Source organism: Schistocerca piceifrons, chromosome X (assembly GCF_021461385.2).
Source record: "Schistocerca piceifrons isolate TAMUIC-IGC-003096 chromosome X, iqSchPice1.1, whole genome shotgun sequence".
In the NCBI taxonomy this organism is placed as follows: domain Eukaryota; kingdom Metazoa; phylum Arthropoda; class Insecta; order Orthoptera; family Acrididae; genus Schistocerca; species Schistocerca piceifrons.
The window spans coordinates 131,863,530-131,888,398 of NC_060149.1; the positions used below are offsets into that span (position 1 = coordinate 131,863,530).

A 24,869-nucleotide genomic window follows, 5' to 3' on the forward strand; every position below is an offset into this window, starting at 1 on the left:
GAGCGGATTTTTCAATGGAACCAACCGGGTATTGGCGTTAAGAGATTTAGGGAATCTGCAGAAAACCTTATTCTCGATGGTGACCCTACTCTCATTCCAAATCCTTCCGTAATAATACAACATTATACTGTATCAGGTAGAGTGACACTCACCCTTACGATACAAGGCGAAGAAAGCAAATGACAGATCACCTTGAATGGAATATAACCCTAGACATTCTTGGGGGAGTTCGTCTTAGGGCAGAACGCTCACTAAGTATGGGACTGACTTCTGGTTCTTTGATTAGTAATACCGAGCTGTGGCACAAAATTTTGATAAATGTAATCGCAGAGCTCATTTAATTACATTTTTGCCTCTGGCTTCGTCGGAGTGGAAATCGATATTTAATCAATTTTCTGCTTCACCGCTCAGATCGGTAACTAACATGTCATAATAGTTTTACGCAGCGAATTTCCAGAAATAAAGTTATTTTTAATAATTAACGTGTTGGAATTTTCAGGCATCCGTTGATTAATTTCTGACGGTTTAGTCTAATGACGTTTACCGATGGCTGTAACTTCGGTCTGGTTGACAGTAAATTTTGCAGTATTTTAATTGCTTGGTACTCTACAACACTGTAAAATATTCTTCAGTTCTTAGAACCAACAATGAACGGTACCAATAACTTTTCAAATGGAATGACTTCTAATTGTTACCTTTTCTTGTTGAACAACGTATTGTAACTTTTGTAGTAAAATGACACATGAATATTTCCATGGGCTTTAGCTTTGGATTTGCATTATACCTATGGCCTTGTAATTTGGTTCCTCTCAGTCCCGCTAATTAATCATCAATCCACTGCATCAACCCTTAGCGATAACCGTAATAGAAACAGTTACGCATTCCCTACGAGTTTCTAAATATGGTTCAAATGGCTCTGAGCACTATGGGACTTAACTGCTGTGGTCATCAGTCCCCTAGAACTTAGAACTACTTAAACCTAACTAACCTAAGGACATCACACACATCCATGCCCGAGGCAGGATTCGAACCTGCGACCGTAGCAGTCGCGCGGTTCCGGACTGAGCGCCTAGAACCGCAAGACCACCGCGGCCGGCGTTTCTAAATAAATTGTCTGTATATCTAAGGGAGGAATGACGACTAGGTCATTAGTGATGAAGCACAAGCTTGGGTTAGGTAAAGGCAGAGCAAAAAGCCGACGGCGACCTTCTCAATGGAACCACTCGGGTATTTGCCTTAAGCGTTTTAGTGAATCTACGGAGAATCTAACTGTAGATGGTCCGATGGAGATCTCACACAGATTCTACCGAATCAAGTCCATAAGTCCCGTACCTTTCCTTGTCTTTTTCCCTCACATAGGGTGACGTATCTCTCTTGCCGCTTCCAGCTGCTGGAGTTTGGAAACGGACCTTGCTGTCAGAATATTTGTTGCTTTTGCCGTGGAGCATTTTTGTGCGTTTCTCGACTTAATAGGGTTGCTATAGCAGTCAACTGTCGCCAGAGAACTGTCTCCAGCAATACGCCTTCGCCTCCCAGCGGCGAAGGGGTAGCGGAAACGATGGCTGGATATGCTGGTAATATTCAACGGCACAGATGTATGGAAGTTTAGTGTCGCTGCCTGGTTGTCTTTCGAAACATACTTGCATAACGCCCCTAAATCCTCTATCACACCGACCGGAGTGGCCGAGCGGTTCTAGGCGCTACAGTCTGGAACCACGCGACCGCTACGGTCGCAGGTTCGAATCCTGCCTCGGGCATGGATGTGTGTGATGTCCTTAGGTTAGTTAGGTTTAAGTAGTTCTAAGTTCTAGGGGACTGATGACCACAGAAGTTGCGTCACATAGTGCTCAGAGCCATTTGAACCATATTTTTCCTCTATCACTGAGCCCTGCGCTTGAATTTAAAATGGCTGCCCCTCACCCTAACAGCAGAATCTTCCTCTTCTCAAAGTTTCCATCTATTTTAGGCCTCTTAATTGCAGTGAAAGTCTGCTGTATCTGTCTTTTTATTTATAACTACTGAAAGCTTCTCACCACTGGAGTCTGACATATGGCTGAAACTATCGTTGACGTTCAAAATAAAGGTGTCACCTTCCTGATAGCTTTTCTGCCTTCCCTTAAAGACAAGACCACGGCCGAGTTCTCTTTGGAACCTTGTTCTGTCCAAATTGGCTGAGGTGGCGGTTCGAATCCCCGTCCGGCTATACAGATTTGGATTTTCCACGATTTCTCTTAATCGCTTATTACGAATTACGGGTTGGTTTCTTTGACAGGGCACAGCCTATTTCCTTCCCCTTACCCTCTCTGAGCTTGTCTCCGTTTCTAATGACATCGTAGTCGACGGAACGTGAAACACTTATCTTCCTATTTGTGCTGTGTCCAACAAGCTCGTGTTCCGTCGCTAATGACCTCGACGTATATGGGACGTTAAATTCTAACCTTCCTTCCCGCGTTCCTCCTCTTTGAGCATTTGCCTGAGGTATGTCGGATTCTCGTCTGCTGGAAGCGGCGACTTCTGACGGCGCAGTCTAAACGTCGCGCGAGGAACCTCGTGGATGGCCATTTCAGTTTCGCTTCAATTCATTTACATATTTTGGCCGTCCACGTTGGCGCAACTTTTGGGCCCTCTGCAACGTCTCAAGTGAGCGGCGCTGCGGGCGTCCCTCATAGCAGTCTCAGGTGCTAGGGCGCTACTCGTTCCCAGCGGCCGCTTACGAAAGGTCACCGCGCCACGGCAGTACGCTCACCGGTAATGGGTATCACGCACGAGCGGCGTTCATTTCCCGAGGTCGGCTGTCGTTCTGAGGTTCACTGGGTCACGGTTTTCATCATCCGCTGAAGGTGAGTGCTGCGTTCTTCCGTCTACTGAAGTTCAAAGGGGACAAGTCTGTCACGAAAGGAGCACCAGACTCATACTCTGGATCAGTCCTACATTTACATACTGGTTGTATTGATCGATTGAGGGACCAGGGCCAGTCTTTAGATCGAATTCACAATCCCGAAGTAGGAGAAAACATAATTTCGAGATAGCTGCCGAGTAAGACGCACAGGCATTTGTTGTATTGGAACAGTTATGTGACTAGATTTGTGATTTCCTGTCAGAGAGGTCACAGTTCGTAGTAATTGACGGAAAGTCATCGAGTAAAACAGAAGCGATTTCTGGCGTTCCCCAAGGTAGTGTTATAGGCCCTTTGCTGTTCCTTATCTATATACACAATCTGAGCAGCCGTCTTCGGTTGATTGCAGATGACGCCTTCGTTTATGGACTAATAAAGTCGTCAGAAGATCAAAACAAACTGCAAAACGATTTAGAAAAGATAAAATGGTTCAAATGGCACTATGGGACTTACGTTCTGAGGTCATCAGTCCCCTAGAACTTAGATCTACTTAAACCTAACTAACCTAAGGACATCACACACATTCAGGCCCGAGGCAGGATTCGAACCTGCGACCGTAGCGGTCGTGCGGTTCCAGACTGTAGCGCCTAGAACCGCTCGGCCACTCCGGCCGGCTAGGAAAGACATCTGAATGGTGCGAAAAGTGGCAGTTGACCCTAAATAACGAAAAGTGTGAGGTCGTCCACACGAGTGCTAAAAGGAACTCGTTAAACTTCGGTTACACGATAAATCAGTCTAATCTAAAAGCCGTAAATTCAACTAAATACCCTAGGTATTGCAATTACGGACAACTTAAATTGGAAGGAGCACTTAGAAAATGTTGTGGGGAAGGCTAACCAAAGACTGCGTTTTATTGACAGGACGCTTATAAAATGTAACAGAGCTACTAAAGAGACTGCCTGCACTACGCTTGTACGCCCATTTTTAGAATACTACTGCGCGGTGTGGGATCCTCACCAGACAGGATTGACGAAGTACATCGAAAATGTTCAAAGAAAGGCAGCACGTTTTGTATTATCCCGAAATACGGGAGAGAGAGTCACAGAAATGATACAGGATTTGGGCTGGAAATCATTAAAAGAAAGGCGTTTTTCGTTGCGATGGAATCTTCTCACGAAATTCCAATCACCAGCTTTCTCCTCATGAATGCGAAAATATTTTGTTGACTCCGACCTACATAGGGAGGAACGATCACCACCATAAAATAAGGGAAACCAGAGCTCATACGGAAAGGTATAGGTGTCCACTCTTTTCGCGCGCTATACTAGATTGGAATAATAGAGAATTGTGAAGGTGGTTCGATGAACCCTCTGCCAGGCACTTAAATGTGATTTGCAGAGTATCCATGTAGATGTGGATGCAGAAGTTATTCAAGAATATGTAGCCGCAGCTAAATACATTTCGTCGTCCATACGCACATCACTGGCTGTTTTTGTACGACAAGGGAAGATTTGATGTTCCGCAAATGCGTTTTTAAAGTATTTTGTCTAAGTAAAAAATTCCTATCGTTTTTTCGGCCACAGAGTATTGTGCTTCAGTGTGGTGCAATAGTTATCATACCAGCCTCATCGATGCGCAGCTCAACAACACAGTAAACGTGATTACTCTTACAAACAGATCAACTCCTGGCTACTGGCTTACCCTGCTAAGCAATATCTGTCCGCACAGATTTGCAGAACCGAGACCCTGCTTAGAGATTGCCGCAATATGCAGCAGAATAACCATTCATTGCGACATACCTGTCTTACGAAGAAATAGGCTTAGTTCGAGACACCCGCCACTACTGTACGCTGAACATTTAGCTACAAGTAACCCCTAAGTGGGAGATCTCAGGAACGAGAACAGCCAACTTATTGGTCATCACCAAGAACGAGAATGATTGGAGAAATACAACTGTGATATTGTGTGTGTCGAACTCGACAAGAAACTGTGAAGTAGAACCCGCATTTAATGTGGCCGCTTCTCTGACTCCCTTTATAAACGGGGTGTTGTGGAGTCTCCGAGTTGTGACTGTGTTGCAGTGAAACAATAAGTCAGACATATAAGAGAAGAGTGCGTCCTACGATGCTATAAGGGCACGTGGAGTGATTTTATGAATTCTATTGTCACAGCGATGGAATGGATTAGAAACCTAGCTATAATGTTTAGTTGACTTTGTTTTATGCAGTGACATTCATTACGTATGTACTGCATGTGTGTGCCATACTGAAACTAAAAACTCCGTCCGAACAGGCTTTGTAGACCCGACGGTACCGACCGACCGCCGTGTTATCCTCACCCACAGGCGTCATTGGATGCAGATAGGGAGGCGCATGTGGTGAGCATGCTGCTCTCCCTGCTGTTGTTAGTTTTCGTGACCGGAGCCGTTACTTTCCAATCAAGTAGTTCCTCAGTTGGTCTCACAAGGGCTAAGTGCTCCCCGATTGCCAACAGCGCTCAGCAGACAGGACGGTGACCCATTCAAGTGCTAGCCAAGCCCGACAGCACTTATATGACGGGAAACGGTGTTATCACTGCGGCAAGGCCGTGGGCGTGTGCCATCCGAATAATAATAATTCCTATAGTCACGATCCAGGGTGCTAAAAATTCTCAAAAATCTTTCGAATTTTACCGAAATTCCTATTACATCTGAATTATTTTCAGGTGGCTCATTGGTAAACTGCTAGACTGCAGAGCCAAATATTTTGAGTTCTATCCCAATCAGTCCAAGGATTTGTATATGACGTTTACCACTTCTTTCACCTCTGGCAGCGTTTCTTGATGTGAAAAATGCCGAGTTGCACTGTGGAATTTACGTTAAAACTCTGCGCCCCCTATAACTGGTTAGGTAAGTCAGTTCAAAGGTCGGAGATAGGAAACGATATACTTCCCCCATTAAGACGATGCCTAGTGAAGTACTGTGGTCTTCAAAACAACCTTCGGGTCGATAACAGCTTTACCTTTACCACAGATTGAGTCTGCTGTCGTATTGCCTCTATATGTGCACAGAAAGAACGGAAAAAGAATATTACACATAGCTACCATTCCTCAGGAAACAACTAGCGTTACTGAATATTACTCATTTCTCGCATATTTACATATTTTAGCGGTGTCAGCGTTCTTTTATCGTTGATACCGCTTTCTAAGTCTTTGACTATGAGTGAAATGTGTGAGAACTGTCGGAAGATAGTGAATTTTGTAGGAATAGATTTCACAACGGGAAGTGCAATATGGTGATGTACTGGAAAGCTAGAGAGGCATTATCACAGAGCTGTGCAATATGCGGTAGAAGAGGATTGCTCTGTAGTCCGTCCATTAAGACGCCTTTTTCTGAGGAACGGATAGAGGCACCAAGTTGAAATTTATGGCAAATACTAAAGCCTACGGTGACTTAGCAGTGTAAATAATTTAAGCTTCTAAGTCTATGTAGTCAAAAGAGTCGGCCATATATGACACATATTTTGATACTCGCAAACTCACTCCTCAAAACCTATGGATGAACTACTTGTACACGTAATTAAGTTTGCACGGATCCCTCAGAGCGCGAATCCTAGTCGCAGTTTCCTTTATACTTGAGAAACGTGTCTCAGCAGCGGACGTAGCCAGGTGGAATGGAGACTCACGCAGAAGTAGGAATTATACAGCATGTTCCAACCGTGACAAGGGAGCCTGACAGCGTGAGACACATATGGAAGAAGACGACGTTGCTTTTGATGGCTATCACGGGAGAGTTGAAGGAAATACTAGGGATTGAGTACCGGTCCACCAGAATTTTTGTAACAAGCGTCAGGCTAAAGTTGGCTACCAATGACGTAGGTCCTTCAAGCAGAAGAAATGTTACGACCAGGAGATGGTGGTGGTGGTACTGGTGGTGGGTGTGACGGAAAACAGTTTGGACAGGGACCAAGTATGTGAGATAGGTGCTGCTTTGAGCAAGATAGCTTTCTCGATTTGCGCCACCCATATACGCAATTGTCGAGCTCTGCAGGCGACATGACCGGCCGCACGTTAATTGTGTTGTAAAGCTCGTTAATACAAGTCTGTGGGTGTAAGTGAGAAACATTGTCTTCGGGCAAGTTGCACTGTTGCCAGTTAGGACTATCGGTAGATGGGTATTCGGCAGTTTATGGCTAACAAGGGAAAATTGGTTAGGCTGATCAGTGCAAGTGTGGTGGGGCACTGTCATGACACGAGTTGTACCGGTCGGTACATGGTGGGGTCTTAGCTTTACTACTGGAGAGGTCGACATGATAGTACAATATATAAAATATGGGATCACTTTATTACAACTTGAACAAGATGAAAAATAAACATGTAACAATCCATGTGCATAGGGATGTCATGTGAGTATTCATTTCTGTCATTCAACATTAATGTATCATTTGATGTAGAACAAGATACTAGTCTCTTTACACAGAGTACAGTCGACGATGAACTTTAATGCAGAGGTCTGTTGGATTGGGTAGATTTGGGGAGAGGAGATCGAACTGCGATGTCATCAGTCTTATCGGATTAGAGAAGGATGGGGAAGGAATTCGGCCGTGCCATTTCAAAGGAACCATCCCGGCATTTGTCCGAGGCGATTTAGGGAAGTCACGGAAAACCTAAATCAGGATGACTGGACGCGGTACTGAAACATCGTCCTCCCGAATGCGTGTGCTAACCACTGCACCACCTCACTCGGTCAGAGTTCTGTCGAATACAACTATCGCACTGTTGACTCGGAAAGAACGTGGTGCTATCGTCTCTGACGATGATTTCTGACTGGGCTGAGTGACACTGTACTCAGACGTAAGTAAACGAGCGGATGCAGTGGAAAGTCTTTTGCGCATGTCTACGCCACCGTCTCCCATTCGTCGTTGCTTCAGGCAGCGACTATGTTTACTTGTGGTACCAACCTTGCATTGGCACCTCGCTCCTCGAACGACAACACAACACGCGTGGTCAGTATATGCGTTGCAACAGGTAGGGTAAGTAGTCCTAAAGACAACAGATGTTCCAGCTTAAAAGAGCCCGTCACTTAGGAAACTTCAGAAATGTTCAAATGTGTGTGAGTTCTTAAGGGACCAAACTGCGGAGGTCAGCGGTCCCTAGGCTTACACACTACTTAAACTAACTTAAACTAACCTGTGCTAAGAACAACTCACACACCCATGCCCGAGGGGGGACTCGAACCTCCGGCGGGAGGGTTGGAAACTTCGGTAATCTCACAAACGAGAAATTCCAGTAAATGAAAAAGAAGGCACAAGGACAGGTGACAATGTACCATAAACTAATGCAGATCTAACAGTCTTTCGTCAAAACAACATAGCCCTGACTCCAAATCAGAAAGGCCCCTGGGTTGTGATGTAAAATGCCTGGGCGTTTATAAGTTGGGACAAATGCCCAGGATAAATGCCTGGGCAAATGCCCAAAATTCATAAATGTCCGTTCATTTGTACATTTTAAAGATTAATTGATAAGTAGTACGTATAAAAAAAATTGTACTGATATTTTGTATTGGAAAGGGTGTTTTGCAACACTACTTCTGTAGTGGTTGGATAACCCAGTTGAAAAAGCAGCTTGAGAATTACGGAAGAGTTATTACGGGAAATAAATTGGACTGTAAACGTAGCCATACACTTTTAATGAGGTCAGTTCTTGGGTTAGTACATAAATTCTTGAAATAAAACAAAGCTCAAGTTTAGAAATACTTCTTGAAATAAAGCATAGTTTATATTAAGTGCGTAACCTGTAGGAAGTATTTTTACGTATACTATACTACTGCAAAAATATTAGAGTAAAAAAAGTGTATCCATAATGATTTTTGTTAGGGATGAGCCATTTGTCGATTCCGATTCCATGAGTCCAAGAATTGCCGATCCTCTAGGAATAGACTAGTATCGGAATCAAACGATTCCAGGGTCCTCGGCATCGATTGTTTGTTATTAAATCTTTTTTATGTTAGTGTTCTTATTTTATCTTCACATAGCAGTGCAGTTATACGAAAATAGATAAAGAAGGGAGCAAAATAAAAAAAAACTTGTCTGTCTCAAATGTCATTACATCTGATAGTAAAGCCTCCCCCACTGTAAACAGTTTAATATTCAAGAATACATTTATTATCGAGAAACACTTGCAAGCTCTTTAATACATTCAGTAATAATTTTGTTATCAGTAGCCATTCTTCAGTAATATTCAGAGATTTGACACGGATTGTAGAATGTGTTACATTACAAAGCGATTACCTAAGGACTATGTTTTTTTTTTAATTTTTATTATATAATTTTTTATTAATACCGTCCTGCTCTCTGGGCATATCACCTCTCGCGAAGAGGTTCGTATCAGTTTAGGCTGATGAGGTGTTGTAGAGGTGGCAGCCATCTTCCAGAGAACATTACGTCGTTTTGTACAAGACAGGGCGCTTTTATATACCTCGGGCGAATCCGAATGCGCGGCATTTCAATAGCGACCGGTAGACCGGGATACTTGGACGCCCCTAAATGGCAGGCTTTCTTTATTGCAGGTTTGGAGCTGCATGTCATTAGGATATGCAAGTTCAGCTGAAATGCAGTGAATGTCGCCTCTGCATGTCCAGAATTTCGTCGGTCAGCGACGCTTCTGTGGCTACGACTGACGTATCTCAAATACACTTTCGAAGCCCGTTTAAGTGACTGTCAGTCTTCCATGCACGAACTGTTTTCCTTCATTTAATTTCCTATAAGCGCCGCGCGGTGAATAATTCCTAAAAGATTTATAACTTAAAGCAAGTTCTCGTAGATACAGATCTTACAGCAGGGTCGCTATAAGCTTTGCTATTCTTGATCTTTCGATTCATTTATAGCCCAAAGAAAATGTGCTTGTTTTCTACGATACAGTTGTTGCTGTCGTTATACTTTTTCTCTTTTAGCAATAAGATTTAGCGGTACTACAATTTCAAGAAACTACAAAAACGTAGAATTTAGAACAAATTTTGAAACAAAAATAGAGAAAAAATAATTCGGTCTGTTCACTTCTAAACGTGACGTATGTTTATTTGGAAACATGTTGCTCGATATTATGCCTGCAAACTTCCTTTCATTTCCTGGATCAGTCTTTGTCTTAACAGTTCGTTAGAAGCGTACAATCGTGCAGCGTGTCATCGTGACCGAATTGTCGGAAAAATTGCTAAAATTTTAGACTGTCACTTTGTCAGTCTGTAGCCTACATTGTCATATAACTTCCGTAAGTAATATGGCCAGGGTACCGATATTTTCTCAGCAACTATAGGAAATAAATAATAACTTACCATTTGACTTACGCCCGAAAGCAAGATCAGTCGAACTAACTTTGATATGTGAATGTTCACTTTAGACGGCTTTAGGAAACAACCATGCCTATCATTCAAACAGAATACTCTGAAGTTATTACCTTAGTTCATTTTATTTTTCCTCTTCATGCACCTTTTATTTTTCACCAAATGCGAATTGGCACCACACATTTGGATTATAGAGTAGCGCCTTAAGATGTGTGCTGTTTTATTTTCATTCTGCAGCGGAGTGTGCGCTGATATAAAACCTCCTGGCAGATTAAAACTGTGTGCCGGACGGAGACTCGAACTCGGGACCTTTGCCTTCCGCGGGCAAATGCTCTACCAGGTCCCGACTTCCAGTCTCGGTTCGGCACTCAGTGTTAATCTGTTTCATCACAGTTTGTGACAGCATTTGTTTTCCCACGAACAGTTCTTCCCTCTGCATGCAACATTTCTGTTACATGGAGCGGTTATGCGCTGTTGAGTGAAGTAAGAGTTTATGTTAAAGTTTACGGAGCTCATGTGTAGCCTAAATAATTTAATGGTTAGACTTTTGTTGCTTACATGTGATGGATTTCGATAACCCTCAAATGGCGTGAGTAGGAATAAATCGTTTCATATCCGTTTGAAATGAAAATAACACCTGCCATAACATGCAGTTAACAGTAAACGCCTGAATATGACAGGCTGCTGTCGAAACACGTCACGCAAAATTTGCGTTTGGTAGAATTGAATCGCGAGTAAAGGGGAAAAACTAATAGTTTTTCATTAATCACAAATGTTACAGCACACCTCACCAAATTCCATTCCTATCATGTACAATAAATAGAATACACTTGTATTTTGTGACAGTGCAGTTTGAATTCTGTTACAGGAACGATAAACAAAAAGTACGAATAAATTTGTGTTCACTGTCTCAGCAATTATGTCATAGATTCGACATGACATGATACGGCGTAAAATGATGTATTTCTACTGATCACTACACATAGTAGTAATGTCGAAATTACATAGTCTTCTCTCGGGAAGGGAATGGGTTGACGTTTCCGTCTTAACGACGTCACAGTATGGGTGAAATGTATTCATGTTCAAATCTGGTGCTCATTTGTAGTATTGAATATGAAATTAAATTAAGCCCGTTGTAAGACATTTACCGTTAGTTAGCAAAGATTGGTAGTAGCTGGAATGGGCAAGAAATCTGCCGATGAGAACTACAGTGTCTATGAGTCAAGAAAAGGCACACACACTTTCGATAGTCAATATCGATTAATCAGTACACCGTTAATTTGGAAATCGCAGATGCCTGTCGTCATCATTATGAAATGCTATCGATATTTTGGTATATCGATATTTTTAGCGCTGCCCTGATCACACATTATAAGAGTGAGTAGATTGTGGTCACTGGCGCCGGCCGGAGTGGCCGAGCGGCTCTAGGCTCAGAAGCACTATACATCAGTAGTGTAACACGAAATACTCCGATGGGAAATTGACACTCACTCCGATGTTGGACAAGACATTCTCATCCTCATGTTGAAGTGGCGTGGTGAGGGGAGGGAAATACGACCACTGATAGAGATTGCGGTGACTCACCAGGTGTGGCCCGTTCAAAGCGGCATAACATCGAGAAAGAAAAAGAAAGTATTTTTAAAAAGAAGAAAAAACAGGAATGCGGTGGTACGGTCCCTTCTGAACGCCGAAGACGCCCCGAATCTTCGGAGGTTGCCGCCGAAATGCTCGGCAACGCACGACGAATGGCCGCAGAGACTAGGTCGCGCAGATAGGGCGGAACCGATGGAAGAGATGAGAGTAGTGTGTCAGGAGACGGGGAAGGTAATGTTTGTGAGCACCTAGCCGGCTGCGACTGTTATTTATTGGTGGCGCGGCGGCAGGACGTGAGTGTTTACTGGATACAGTGCCAGGGAGCAGACCACTGTTTATAAACACGACACGCGTTGCTTACCGCGCGCGCAGTCCGCGAGGAGTCCACAGCCATTCTGTACAGCTGGCCCGCTCGCGGCTTTGATCACTGCTACCGAGGCGGCGGCGCCGACCTCCATTGTCGCCCGAAAGCAGGCCTACAACGAGGATACTGACTATCTTCGTAAATACGTAATTACATCAAAAAAATTTCATTGTTAGTACGTTATCCTGGACACGGGTGTTCATACACGGTCCAGTCACATTAATGGGACCATCGCCTACGTTCGACATCAACATGCAGTAACCACTTACAGACGGCAGCACTAGCAGTGTAGGGTATATAAAGCGTGTCGGGGGGAAACGGAAAACAGTGCTGTCGTTTTCGTAATACGGAAAAGTAGCAATTTATATGACATCCTAAAGGGCATGATCGTTGGCTTTCGGGCCAAGGGTAGAAACGGCTAAGTTTGTAAACTATTCGCGTGCCGCCGTGGTTAAATCATATTGTTGTTGTTGTTGCGGTCTTCAGTCCTGAGACTGGTTTGATGCAGCTCTCCATGCTACTCTATCCTGTGCAAGCTTCTTCATCTCCCAGTACCTACTGCAACCTACATCCTTCTGAATCTGCTTGGTGTATTCATCTGTTGGTCTTCCTCTACGATTTTTACCCTCCACACTGCCCTCCAATACTAAATTGGCGATCCCTTGATGCCCCAGAACATGTCCTACCAACCAATCCCTTCTTCTAGTCAAGTTGTGCCACAAACTTCTCTTCTCCCCAATCCTATTCAACACCTCCTCATTAGTTATGTGATCTACCCATCTAACCTTCAGCATTCTTCTGTAGCGCCACATTTCGAAAGCTTCTATTTTCTTCTTGTCTAAACTATTTATCGTCCGTGTTTCACTTCCATGCATGGCTACACTCCATACAAATACATTCAGAAGCGACTTCCTAACACTTAAATCAATACTTGATGTTAACAAATTTCTCTTCTTCAGAAACGCTTTCCCTCCCATTGCCAGTCTACATTTTATATCCTCTCTACTTCGACCATCATCAGTTATTTTGCTCTCCAAATAGCAAAACTCTACTTTAAGTGTCTCATTTCCTAATCTAATACCCTCAACATCACCCGACTTAATTCGACTAGATTCCATGATCCTCGTTTTGCTATTGTTGATGCTCATCTTATATCCTCCCTTCAAGACACTGTCCATTCCGTTCAACTGCTCTTCCAAGTCCTTTGCTGTCTCTGACAGAATTACAATGTCATCGGCAAACCTCAAAGTTTTTATTTCTTCTCCGTGGATTTTAATACCTACTCCGAATTTTTCTTTTGTTTCCTTTACTGCTTGCTCAATACACAGATTGAATAACAACGGGGAGAGGCTACAACGCTGTCTCACTCCCTTCCCAACCACTGCTTCCCTTTCATGTCCCTCGACTCTTGTAACTGCCATTTGGTTTCTATACAAATTGTAAATAGCCTTTCGCTCCCTATATTTTACCCCTGCCACCTTCAGAATTTGAAAGAGAGTATTCCAGTCAGCATTGTCAAAAGCTTTCTCTAAGTCTACAAATGCTAGAAACGTAGGTTTGCCTTTCCTTAATCTAGCTTCTAAGATAAGCCGTAGGGTCAGTATTGCCTCACGTGTTCCAATATTTCTACAGAATCCAAACTGGTCTTCACCAAGGTAGATGACAAAATGGCACGATGCAAAACCGGTCCGAGCCAACTGTGGTGCACCATGGGCCATAGATGACAGGGGCAAACGACGGCTGCGGAGATAGACGCGCAGCTGTTGAGCAACTGACCGTACAGACGAACCAAGGGGCTACCAACAGTGTCTCAACGACCGGTCAGCGAACGTTGCTGCATATGGGCCTCTGCATCAGGCGCCGGGTCCGTGATGATCCTGTTCATGGGCGATGAAGGATGGAATTTGGACACCAATACCGCAACTGGACGTCCACTGAGGCGGGCAGGTGGCCTTTTCAGATGGACCTAATTTTATACTCCATCGGACGATGGCCGTTGGCGCGTACGGCGGGGAATGTCTGAAGCAAATACCTTGCAACAATCGTCGGAAGGATCCAGGCCGATAGGCATTCCCTATGTGATCTCGTCATTCTGAAAGGGACAATGGATCGACACAAGTACGCATGTATCCTTGGGAACCATGCCCACCCCTACATGCAGTTTGTTTTTCCTCTGCACGATGGGATCTACCAGCAGGACAATGCAACCTGTCACACAGCTCGCATTCTACCTGTGTGGTTCGAAGAGCAACAGTATGAGTTTACCGTACTCCCCTGGCCACCAGACTCACTGGATTTAAACGTAATCGAAAGTCTGTGGGACCACCTCGATCGGGCTGTTCGCGCCATGGATCCTCAGGTGAGAAACCTAGTGCAGCTGGCTCCTCTCAGGTGGCCACATTAATGTCAACGGACAATATGTGAAACAAATGTAAAATCGAGAGCGCCTAAAGGAAACATGACAGGATCACTCTTATTTTCTGTTTATCAAGTAGGAAGTGTTACACTTCCATTGTTTGCAGACGGCGCAGTTGGGTCTAGGAAAGATCCATGTGGGAAAATAAGGGACGGCTTACACGCAACAAGCATCTGGCGTCCAAACGGCAAGTTGAAATTAATGTTGATAAATACAAGATAATCCCCTAGATGGAAAGATCAAGTAACTTCTGAACACAACATTAGTGTTTTGTTGGTGGACTGATGATCGGTAGCCGGCTGTGGTGGCCGAGCGGTTCTAGGCGCTTCAGTCCAGAACCGCGCGACCGCTACGGTCGCAGGTTAGAATCCTGCCTCGGGCATGCATGTGTGTGATGTCCTTAGGTTAGTTAAGTTTAAGTAGTTCTAAGTTCTAGGGGACTGATGATTTCAGCTGTTAAGTCCCATAGTGCTCAGAGCCATTTTAACCACCTTTTTTTTATTTTTTTATGATCGGTAAACCTGATTAAATAACAAGATTAAAAAATCAGTACAACGGGAAAACAGCCCAAGTTGCAAATAAGCTACCAATCTATTCCAAAACACCGCGCACAAAAACGGGATGCTTGTGGGGCTCGTACCTTGGTTGTGTTTGTGACAGAAAGGTAGGGTGAAGTGTTTTGGGTAGTCCTTGGGAAAAGGACCATTTTTTTACAGGAGGATCGTCTTACTGTAGCTATCCTGCAGAACAGGGTAAAACTTTGTATATTACACACTTCCTGAAACTTAGTCAAATGGAGCAAATGGTTCGAATGGCTCTGAGCACTATGGGACTTAACATCTGAGGTCATCAGTCCCCTAGAACTTAGAACTACTTATACCTAACTAACCTAAGGACATCACATACATCCATACCCGAGGCAGGATTCGAACCTGCGACCGTAGCGGTCGCACGGTTCCAGACTGAAGCGCCTAGACCCGCTCGGCCACACCGGCCGGCGGAGCAAATCGGTTTGTTCTCTTTGTGTTAGATGTGGTCTACAGTGCGACTTAAGGACCATTTGTAGGTACCATCTAGTTCATGAGCGGTTCCTGAGAAAACCCGAAAAAAGCGTTTTCGCCGTCAGCAGCGGATTTGTAAATAACTATCCGCAGCAAATTGTTCGAAATTTGACGGTGTATTTGCTTGTTATTTATCTGGAAGTGCCATTTTCCCACTTTCAAAAATCTTTATCCGTTATCCAGAAACACCTCAAAAACAGGGTTTTTGGATACCAAAACAGAGCCGCAGATTCAAAGACGGATATGCACAGAAAGTGGCTGTAATTTTTACGATATATTCCTAAAGGCCTGATCTACTGGAACAATTTCTTGATATTCTTATCCATTTCCGCGGTACAGAACTTAAAAGTTACCCTACTTGTACACGTAAAATACGCACGTAACATCCGGTGTGACGCGAAAATGTATTAGGTTGGTGCATAAATTCGCAGCGTTTTTGTTTTGCATGTTGATATTCCGGTTGCTGTGGATTTATTTATCAATTGTCATTCATTATTGCTATTTCATTGTTGCAATCTGAATTTATATTTTGTCAAATTTTCTTTTGGAGAGAGTTAGTGGAGCTGCGGACGTTTGAAAATGGAGCGCCAAGTGGAGGAAACGGTACATTTCCGACATATTCTTCTGTTTGAGCTCAATAGTGGGGTGATAACAGCGGAGACAGCCAGAAAGATGTAATGCCTTTGAACGGAGCACGGAAAGAAAATAACTCTCTCGTTTTGAGGAGGATCGGACATTAGTGACTCTCCAAGTTCAGGAAAACCTTCGGAGTTTGATGAAAATCGCTTCAACGCATTGATCCACGATTATCGACATCAGTGTACACGAGAACTGGCAAATGCGATGAATTGTTATCATTCCACCGTCTTAAGACATTTGCACGCAGTTGGGAAGGTAAAAAAATCTGGTACCGCATGCTCTAAGCCAAAATCACAAAAATCAGAGGGTGGCCGCACGTGCGTCCCTGCTTGCTCATGATCAATTCTCTCGTGAACAACAGCGACCATTCCTATCTTGTAACGTTACCGATGACGAGAAATTGTGTCTTTATGCTAAGATAAGGAAAAGAAATGAATGATTGACCCTAAACAAAGCAGTAGATCCCCGTAACAAAGACCACCGCGAATCCACTGGTGGAACAGCGACGGTGTGTTGTACTACGAATGGTTTCTCCGAGGTGTAAGACATCACTGCTAACATTTATTGACAATAACCGAGACGTCTACACAAGAACAACGACCAGGAAAATTGCGTGAAGTGAGGCTGCTCGACGATAACGCCCGCCCGCATCCTGATAGAGCTACACTGACGAAAAACACTATGCGGAAGTTGCGCCCTCAGATTTTCACCTTTTCCGCTCTACATCGAACAACCTTCAAGGAATTTCCTTTCCGGATGAAAATGCGCACTGAACATAGCTGGATGAGATCTTCGCCTCAAAAACACGTGATTTCGACAGTCGCGGAATCGAAAAATTACTCCAACGTTGGCAGGCTGTTTCAATAGCGAACGAGAATGACTAATGCATCTGTTATGTGAATCTGTTGTGCTTATTAAACGTATGGAAAAACGCTGCGAACTTATGCGCCAGCCAAATAGTTTATAAAGTGGCGTAGCAAGGAGAAATATACAGTACCGTGTCCTTGTTATCATCAGAGGGGTTTTGGGAACCTTATGTTGTAGTACTGAAGCACATGCAAGACATTTTTGGGTGTAAAATCCTTTTCATAGAATGTTTGCTATCAATTGTGGAAACTAGCTACAATCAACTTGAATGAGCAATGAAGACCCATATTGAGATATGCCATCTTGATTACCCTGTTGACTCACATTTTTATTTATGAATCTTTATATACATTTTTTCTTCTATTTGTCAAAAGATTGTTGTTTCTATGCCTTTCCATCTACAATCATAATCTCATTTCTAAACCTTTCAGTGGATCACTTGTTGCTATTAGAGATAATGTGTGTATACGTAATCATTTTCTCATTTACATCTTCTGACATATGGTTTTTGTGTTGATTGTGAACTTACGGTCCTAATACAGAGGGTGGACAAAACATGGAAACACTAAAAACACAACACATTATGATGCCTAATACAGTGTTTCACTGTTGGCAGCTATCAGTCTGCATCATAGGTTTTGGACAGGGTACGACAGTCATAAACTTGGCCAGAAGTTTGAAATATGATGTAATGAGTATCATCAAACCAGATGACTTTGTTTCATTGCTCTGTATTCTACACTTTATGTCTTCAGTTTTCCTGATACATCATTTGCTTCACCGATGTGTGCGTTTGCAATTCCAGCTCGCCCTGCAGTTCACAGCTTATGGTGCCCCCTTCATGTTTTTTTTGTGCTAACAGTTTGCAAGTGTGACAATCAGTTCTGCAGTGACTTTTGCAGCTGTTGTCCTCTTATTTTTTGTCACAATCCTCTACGATTATTGTCTGTTACAATCCCTCGACACACACTTTCATCTTTGCTGTGGCTTAGCGGATGACATTTTTCCACTTTCCCTTTATACATTGCCTCTTGAAACACCAATAACTTTGTTTTTTTGGTGGCAGAAGCACTTACCATAAGAGCACCAACAATTTGCACATAGCATAATGCACTCACAACTACACAGAACACTATTCATGGTCAAATACAACAGCACCATCTGCAGACTTGGCAAGCATCTGCATTTATGTTCAAACATGCTTTTCTCATGTTACTTTCATATTTTTGTCCAACCAATGTACTATACCATGCAGAAGCTTATATTTCTTCACTTTGCAACTAAAGAACATATTTTTCACTCTGTTATGAATATTATGTTTTACTTGTATATGTTGTTGTCTGCTTTCAATAAATGATTTTATAATATTGTTGGTGTTCCCACTTATTGCTTAGTAATGTAATGTCTGTAATAGAAACCAGACATTCAACTCTAGAAAATGTTTGGAATTGTAAGAAATCTCATATTAATTTGTTGTTCCAGGTGTCAAAAGAAGAATATGATACATGTCGGATAACAAATCCAAATCCTCGTATCATAGCCATCTGTGATAAACCATACAAATTAATGTACTTCACCATAACATTTCGGTCGTTTACTCCTCAACCTGGAGGTCTTGAGTTCCAGCCAGGACAGGACTACTACTTCATCTGTACGTATATATGTGAAGCAAAGACCATGTTTGGTGTTCTTGTTCAGTATGAACGAACTTTTATGAAATATTTGTGTTTGAACATATATTTGACTGGAGAAATTATTCTTGTTATCCTTAGGTTTTATTCAGTAGTTCCATGCAAGTGCTTTGATACTAGGTTTATTAGAACTAGCATGAATTTAGAACAAATATTTATTATTCACCATAACTGCAGTATAACAACACAAAGTCCCATCAGTGATTTCTGGATATTTATATTTGCAAGATTGTCTTTAGCCATCAATATTTGCAAGTGAATCACTACAAGCATTTGCTTTTGTAAAATTAGTAGGCATCCTCTGCTTAGTTATATGATTTAGTCGTTGGTTTTGTTACACCTGAATGCATTTATATTCATTTAATGATTTACATGATTGTTATTGATGGGAGTAGACACTGTGGAATTTGAGAAGTGGAAAATAATCAGTAAAAATAAATAAAAGAAAGGGAAAAATTGCACCCGAGGTTGCCAGGATTAGTAGTGTGCATATGAATCTAACAAAATTATGCAATGACTCCCAGTATATGGGTGCAGGTGCCACATTGTTAATGCTTTTCCAAGAACCTATTTTTTTGCAAAACTTTTCCTCACATTTTGCAAGAACAGTGAAATTATATGCCCATTTCATGAAATTTCTCTCTCTGCACTGCATGATAGCTTTTTTTACCTACCAGCTTCTAATTAAAGCCAGTCCATTTGGTATGTATTGTAAGGAGCATTTTTCTTGTTTATGCACACAGCTTCACTGAGAATTCAGGAGTGTGTGCAGAATTCTAGAAATAAAAGAAAGGGAGGTTTCGAGTCAGCTATTTTGTCAGTATAGAGATCATTAGAGACTAACCACTAACTCACATAAAACTAAGGAGAAGTTGGGATAATGAATTAAAATTCAGGGTGAAGAAATGAAGATTTTAATGTTTACCAGTGACATTGTCATTCTGTCAGACATGGCAAAGGACTTAATAGATCAGTTTAAAGAAATGGATAGTGTCTTGAAAAGAGATGATATGAACATCAGTAGAAGTGAAACAAGTGTAATGGAGTGTAATTAAATGGTCTGGGAATGGAATGTAACATTCTGTTGACATTGAGCTCATTAGAAACGCGGCACTAACTTAGCTAGTCAAAGAAGGAGATAACCATCTGTGATCAGTTTAAGGAAAAAATTCTGAATTTTTTTCATATTTGAATATTTGTCTGCAGTTTTGATTATGATGATCAGTTATCACCTGACTTTTGACATTATAAGCTCAAAGGTGTTCCACAGAATAAACAAATACAAACAGTACCATACATTCAAAGTCTGGATTCTTAATTGCTAAGTGTGACACAGTTGTGCAAAGGATTAAAATTAAAATTCCATTAATGCACGAAAGAGTCAGATTATAAGTGCTCTTCCTGCTTTTTTTATGCTGTCAGATTTCTAAAATTAAGCACAACAGGAACTATGTTTTTATCAACTATGATGTGAAATACACTAATACTTATAGGATAGTTAATAGTTTATCTTCGGGTGCGTTCAGAGCTTTTACAATGTGGCAATAGCATCATTCGCTTCTTTTATCACATAAGTCCTGTTTTCTGTAGAACTCCTTTTATGTAAAATACAGCAGTTTTCCACAAGAATTTAGAGGCTAACAAACAATTTCACAAGAGAAAGAAAGATAAATCATGAAGGTTTCAGGATGCAAACACCAAACACTGTTCTTATTTCTCAGTTTTGTACAGTGACATAGACTAGTGAGCTTTAAGCATTAATGACTGGTACCATGAAATATAGATCAAATTTATGATGCATTTAGAAGCCTTGACTCCACTCTTAGTATTTCTAAACTGTGTACATGATTTGCACAATGATATTATTACAGACACAACAATATGAATCTGTTCTCGTGTAAACCTGTTTTTTTTTCTTTCCTACTATCTCATTGTGATTAATAGCAACTACTCTTTGTAGATATCTCGCACCAGAAAATTAATTTCATGTAGTTGCACCGAGTTGCTCATTACCAGGCTTATGTGTATATGCAAATATTTATAAATGAATGGATGTTTCTAAAATAAAAGTTGCATCCTCTTTTTGTGAATGTTTGTTCTCATGTGTTACTTTACTGTCAACAGCAACCTCATCTAAGGATGACTTGCACCGCCGCATTGGTGGTCGCTGCTCATCACACAACATGAAAGTTGTGTTCAAGGTCTGCTGCCGTCCCCAGGACCACAGCAATCAGAGTGAGTATTTGAAGTAGGGTGTAAAAATTTACTGTTTCTGTGAGTAATAATTTAATGAAAGATCCTCGATGGAATCATATGATGAAAGACGACAAAGAGAGAGCAAGGAGTGGGAGAACAAAAAGTCAAAGTAATGTAAGTTGTGACAAAAAGTTATGCGGGGGGCCTGCAACCATAATATAATTTGTGAGAACTTTTTATACGCTCTGTAATGGGTCATTTAAAAAGCAACAGATCTCTTCTTATTAAATCATTATATTTCATGTGTTTCAAATACATCCCATCCTCAGAATGTCTGCCAAATGAAATACAAAAGTCATGAGAGCATAAGTGTAACATACACTAGGTGTTAAGAGTAAAAATATTAGAAGAAATGTGCAAGTTTGTAAATAATTTAATGCTTATGTACTATATTTTAAATTTGTTGGTGCAGCGGCACTCATTGTCAATTGTAAATGCATATACTGCCTACAAATTTCACATATTTCATTGTTTTTTTAAAAAAATACTTTGTTAATACAGTTGACACCATACACCAATAAAGATGCTTCTCCCATTGCCTGATACCCCGTCCCTCTGCCCATTCAGGTTTGGGTAAATTTAATTCAGAGCATATGGTGATTCTGACTTTGATTTTGGATTTGACACTGCTATGTGTTTTTTGCCTCTGACCTGCAAGTATTACATTTGATTTGTAACTGCCACAGTATGCACACCCCCTCTGCCCTCGCCACCTTTCCCTCACTCCCCCTTCATCTGTTTCCCACAAGCCCCAGTGAATCATGTGAGTCATTGATCTTTTCCATTTATACACTTTCAATTGATTGTTGCACACTTGGTTCAAAAATGAATGGAGAAATGTTGACACACAGAAGTTAGCAAAAATATGTGCACCTATAAAAAGATTGATGCATGAAGCATGCAATACAACTTCTTCCTTCATGCCTTAGCAAAACACCTTGCCAAGAACATGAGAAAATTTTGGTCCTAGGGTCAAAGGCTTCTATCCAGTTGCTCATTGAGCAGACAGCAGAATGAAAGCTGAAGTTTAAATCTTGTGTTTAAGAAATCATTTATGCAGGAGGATCATCCATACATACCACTGCACCACTGGAGGCATAGTAAAAGGCATCTGTGGCACAGAGAATGATCTTAATGAGTTGAAAACAAGTGCTAGGTCAGATGGAATACCAGTTCAATTTTGGCCTCTTAATTAACTTACATTTATTGCATATCTTCCACCCAGTGCAAAGTCCCAGTTGAATGGAGAAAAGCACAGGTGATTCCTGTATATAAGAACGGTAAAAGAATGGACCCACAAAATTACAGACCAATATCCTTAACATTGGTTTGCTGCAGAATTCTTGAACATATTCTGAGTTTTTGAATGTAATAAATTTCCTTGTCCACAAATCAGCAGTGGTTTAGAAAGCATCATTCATGCAACACTCAGCTTGTCCTTTTCTCACATGATATCCTTCAAACAGTGAATGAAGGGGAACAGGTGGATTCCATATTCCTAGATTTCTTGAAAATATTTGATGTGGTTCCCTCCTGCAGACAGAGGTCGGAGCATAGGAAGTCGGTTCCCAGATATGTGAGTGACTTGAAGACTATTTAAGTAATAGAACCCAGTACTTTATCCTCAGTGGTGAATGTTCATCAGAGACAAGGTTATCACCAGGAGTGCCCCAGGGAAGTGTGATAGGACTGATATTGTTCTCTGTACACATAAATGGTCTGATGGATAGGGTGAGCAGCAGTCTGGGACTATTTTCTGGTGACACTGTAATGTACAGGAAAGTATTTTCATTGAGTGACTGTAGAAGGATGCAGGTTGACTGATACAGAATTTCTGTGTGGTGTGATGAATGATAGCCTCCTCTGAAAATAGAAAAATATAAGTTAATACAGTAAGAGAACCTGTCTTTCAACATTTAATGCAGTATTAGTGATGTGCTGCTTGACACAGCCATTTCAATTCAATCTCTCGGTGTAATGTTCCAAAGCTATATGAAATGGAATGAGCATATAAGGACAGTGGCAGGGAAGTTGAATGAAAGACTTCAGTTTATTGGGAAAATTTTAGAAAAGTGTAGCTCGTCAGTAAAGGAGATCATGTAAACACAAATGTGTTGCTCAAGTGCTTGGCATCCCCATCAGGTTGGAGTAAAGGAAGACATCAAAGCAATTCAAAGAGAGCCTGCTAGATTCGTTACTAGTAGGACTAATTGATACACATGTACAGTATTACAGAAATTCTCCAGGAACTCAAAAGAGAATCCCTGGAGGGAAGAAACTGTATTTTTTGTGAAACACTATTGAAAAAATTCAGAGAACAGGCGTGTGCAGTTGACTGCAGAATGATTTTACTGTCACCAACATACATTTTGTGTGAGGACAGCAAAGACAAGACAAGATTAGGTAAATTAGGACTCATTTGGAGACATATATGCAGTTGTTTTCCCTTCACTCCTTTCCCTTCACTCTTTTCCCTTCACTCTTTTCCCTTCACTCCATTTGTGAGTGGTACAGGAAAGAAACTGACTATAGTCTGATCCATAAACGATGGCAGTCTGCGCAGGTCAAGGCACTGATGGGGAAATTGTGGCATTGCTGGTTCCAAGTGATGGTTGCAGTGTGCACATACAGGTGCTTTGCACTTGAAAAAAGTGTATATCCTGTAAATTATGTCTCTCACTTGTTTATGTAGAATTTTTCGCTTACACCCATCATCAGCCATGATACCCACAACAAATGGAATAAAAATTCACTAAATAACTTGCTGTTATGCTATTCAATGCTCACACTGGTGACTGAATGCTCAATGGCTGTTTGAGAATGCATGATAGCAGGTGCACAGAACAAGCCTAAACTCAAGTCAGCATTGTTCATAACTCCAGTCACTTGCAGAGTATGTATGTAGATGTAGACTTCTTGCTTTTAAGTTTTGCCTTATAAGAGTTCTGCTCATGTTATCTCTACATTTTTCTACTACTATTTTGTTATTAACTTGTCGATTTATTCTTTTTGTAAGCTCTTAATGCCAATACAACTATGCTACCTAGTGGTATGTTTTGGTAGCTACGTTCTGTAACAGCGGCTCACCATCAGTTGAGCACCGAGGTTGATAATTTACTCATGAGATGATCTTCTATGTATTAAGGCATTTTGTTTGATATGATTGCTTTATTGTGAAGTTTTCTTTTTTTCTTGTATTTTTGCTCTTAATGTCTACTGTGTGTTACACTACTGCTCTCACGACTTTTATATTTCGTTTCACAGATATTCTGAGGATATGTTTTTTTAACAAGGCCTCTGTTATTTTCAAGTGATCCGTTACAGTAGTGTATAAGAACTGCCCACAAAAATTTAAAGTAATTTCATGATGATAATTCCATATCCAAACATGGATGGAAAATATCTTTCATTTAATCCAGTGTCCTAAAATAAGCTGTAGTAAAGGTGGACACCAGCATAAGAATAACTGAAAAAATGCAATTAATCTATGGGGGACATAGCTCACAGAACCTTTGTTTGACTGATTCTTAAGTATCCATCTTTTTACGATCATACAGGTGAGATTAACAGAGGTTCATGTAATAAGCATAAAATTATATTGAGATGTTTATCCAATTCCAGTAGCAGATAGAAGGTATTGTGCATTATGAAGAGTTCTCCTCTTAAAAAGCTTGAGTGCCTACAAACCTCATATTACTTTTTCGCACAATTACAGATGATAAAAATGAGAAAGTCTGAGACCATATAGTATTTTTCCCATTACAAGCCACATTTTCTGTCAGTACATATTATGTGTCTTTAATGCAGTGGTTTCCACAGCCTTCTGCATCT

General features: G+C 41.4%; 1 protein-coding gene across 1 annotated transcript in view; it reads left to right on the forward strand.

The window, feature by feature from the left end:
* The window catches only part of LOC124721322 (ephrin-B1), a 555,473-nt gene that overhangs the window by 516,953 nt on the left and 13,651 nt on the right, over positions 1-24,869 (forward strand). Inside the window, exons 3-4 of the mRNA XM_047246234.1 lie at positions 18,574-18,742; positions 20,907-21,017. Of these exons, the coding sequence (XP_047102190.1) occupies positions 18,574-18,742; positions 20,907-21,017 (280 nt within the window). The remainder of the gene's footprint in view (positions 1-18,573; positions 18,743-20,906; positions 21,018-24,869) is intronic.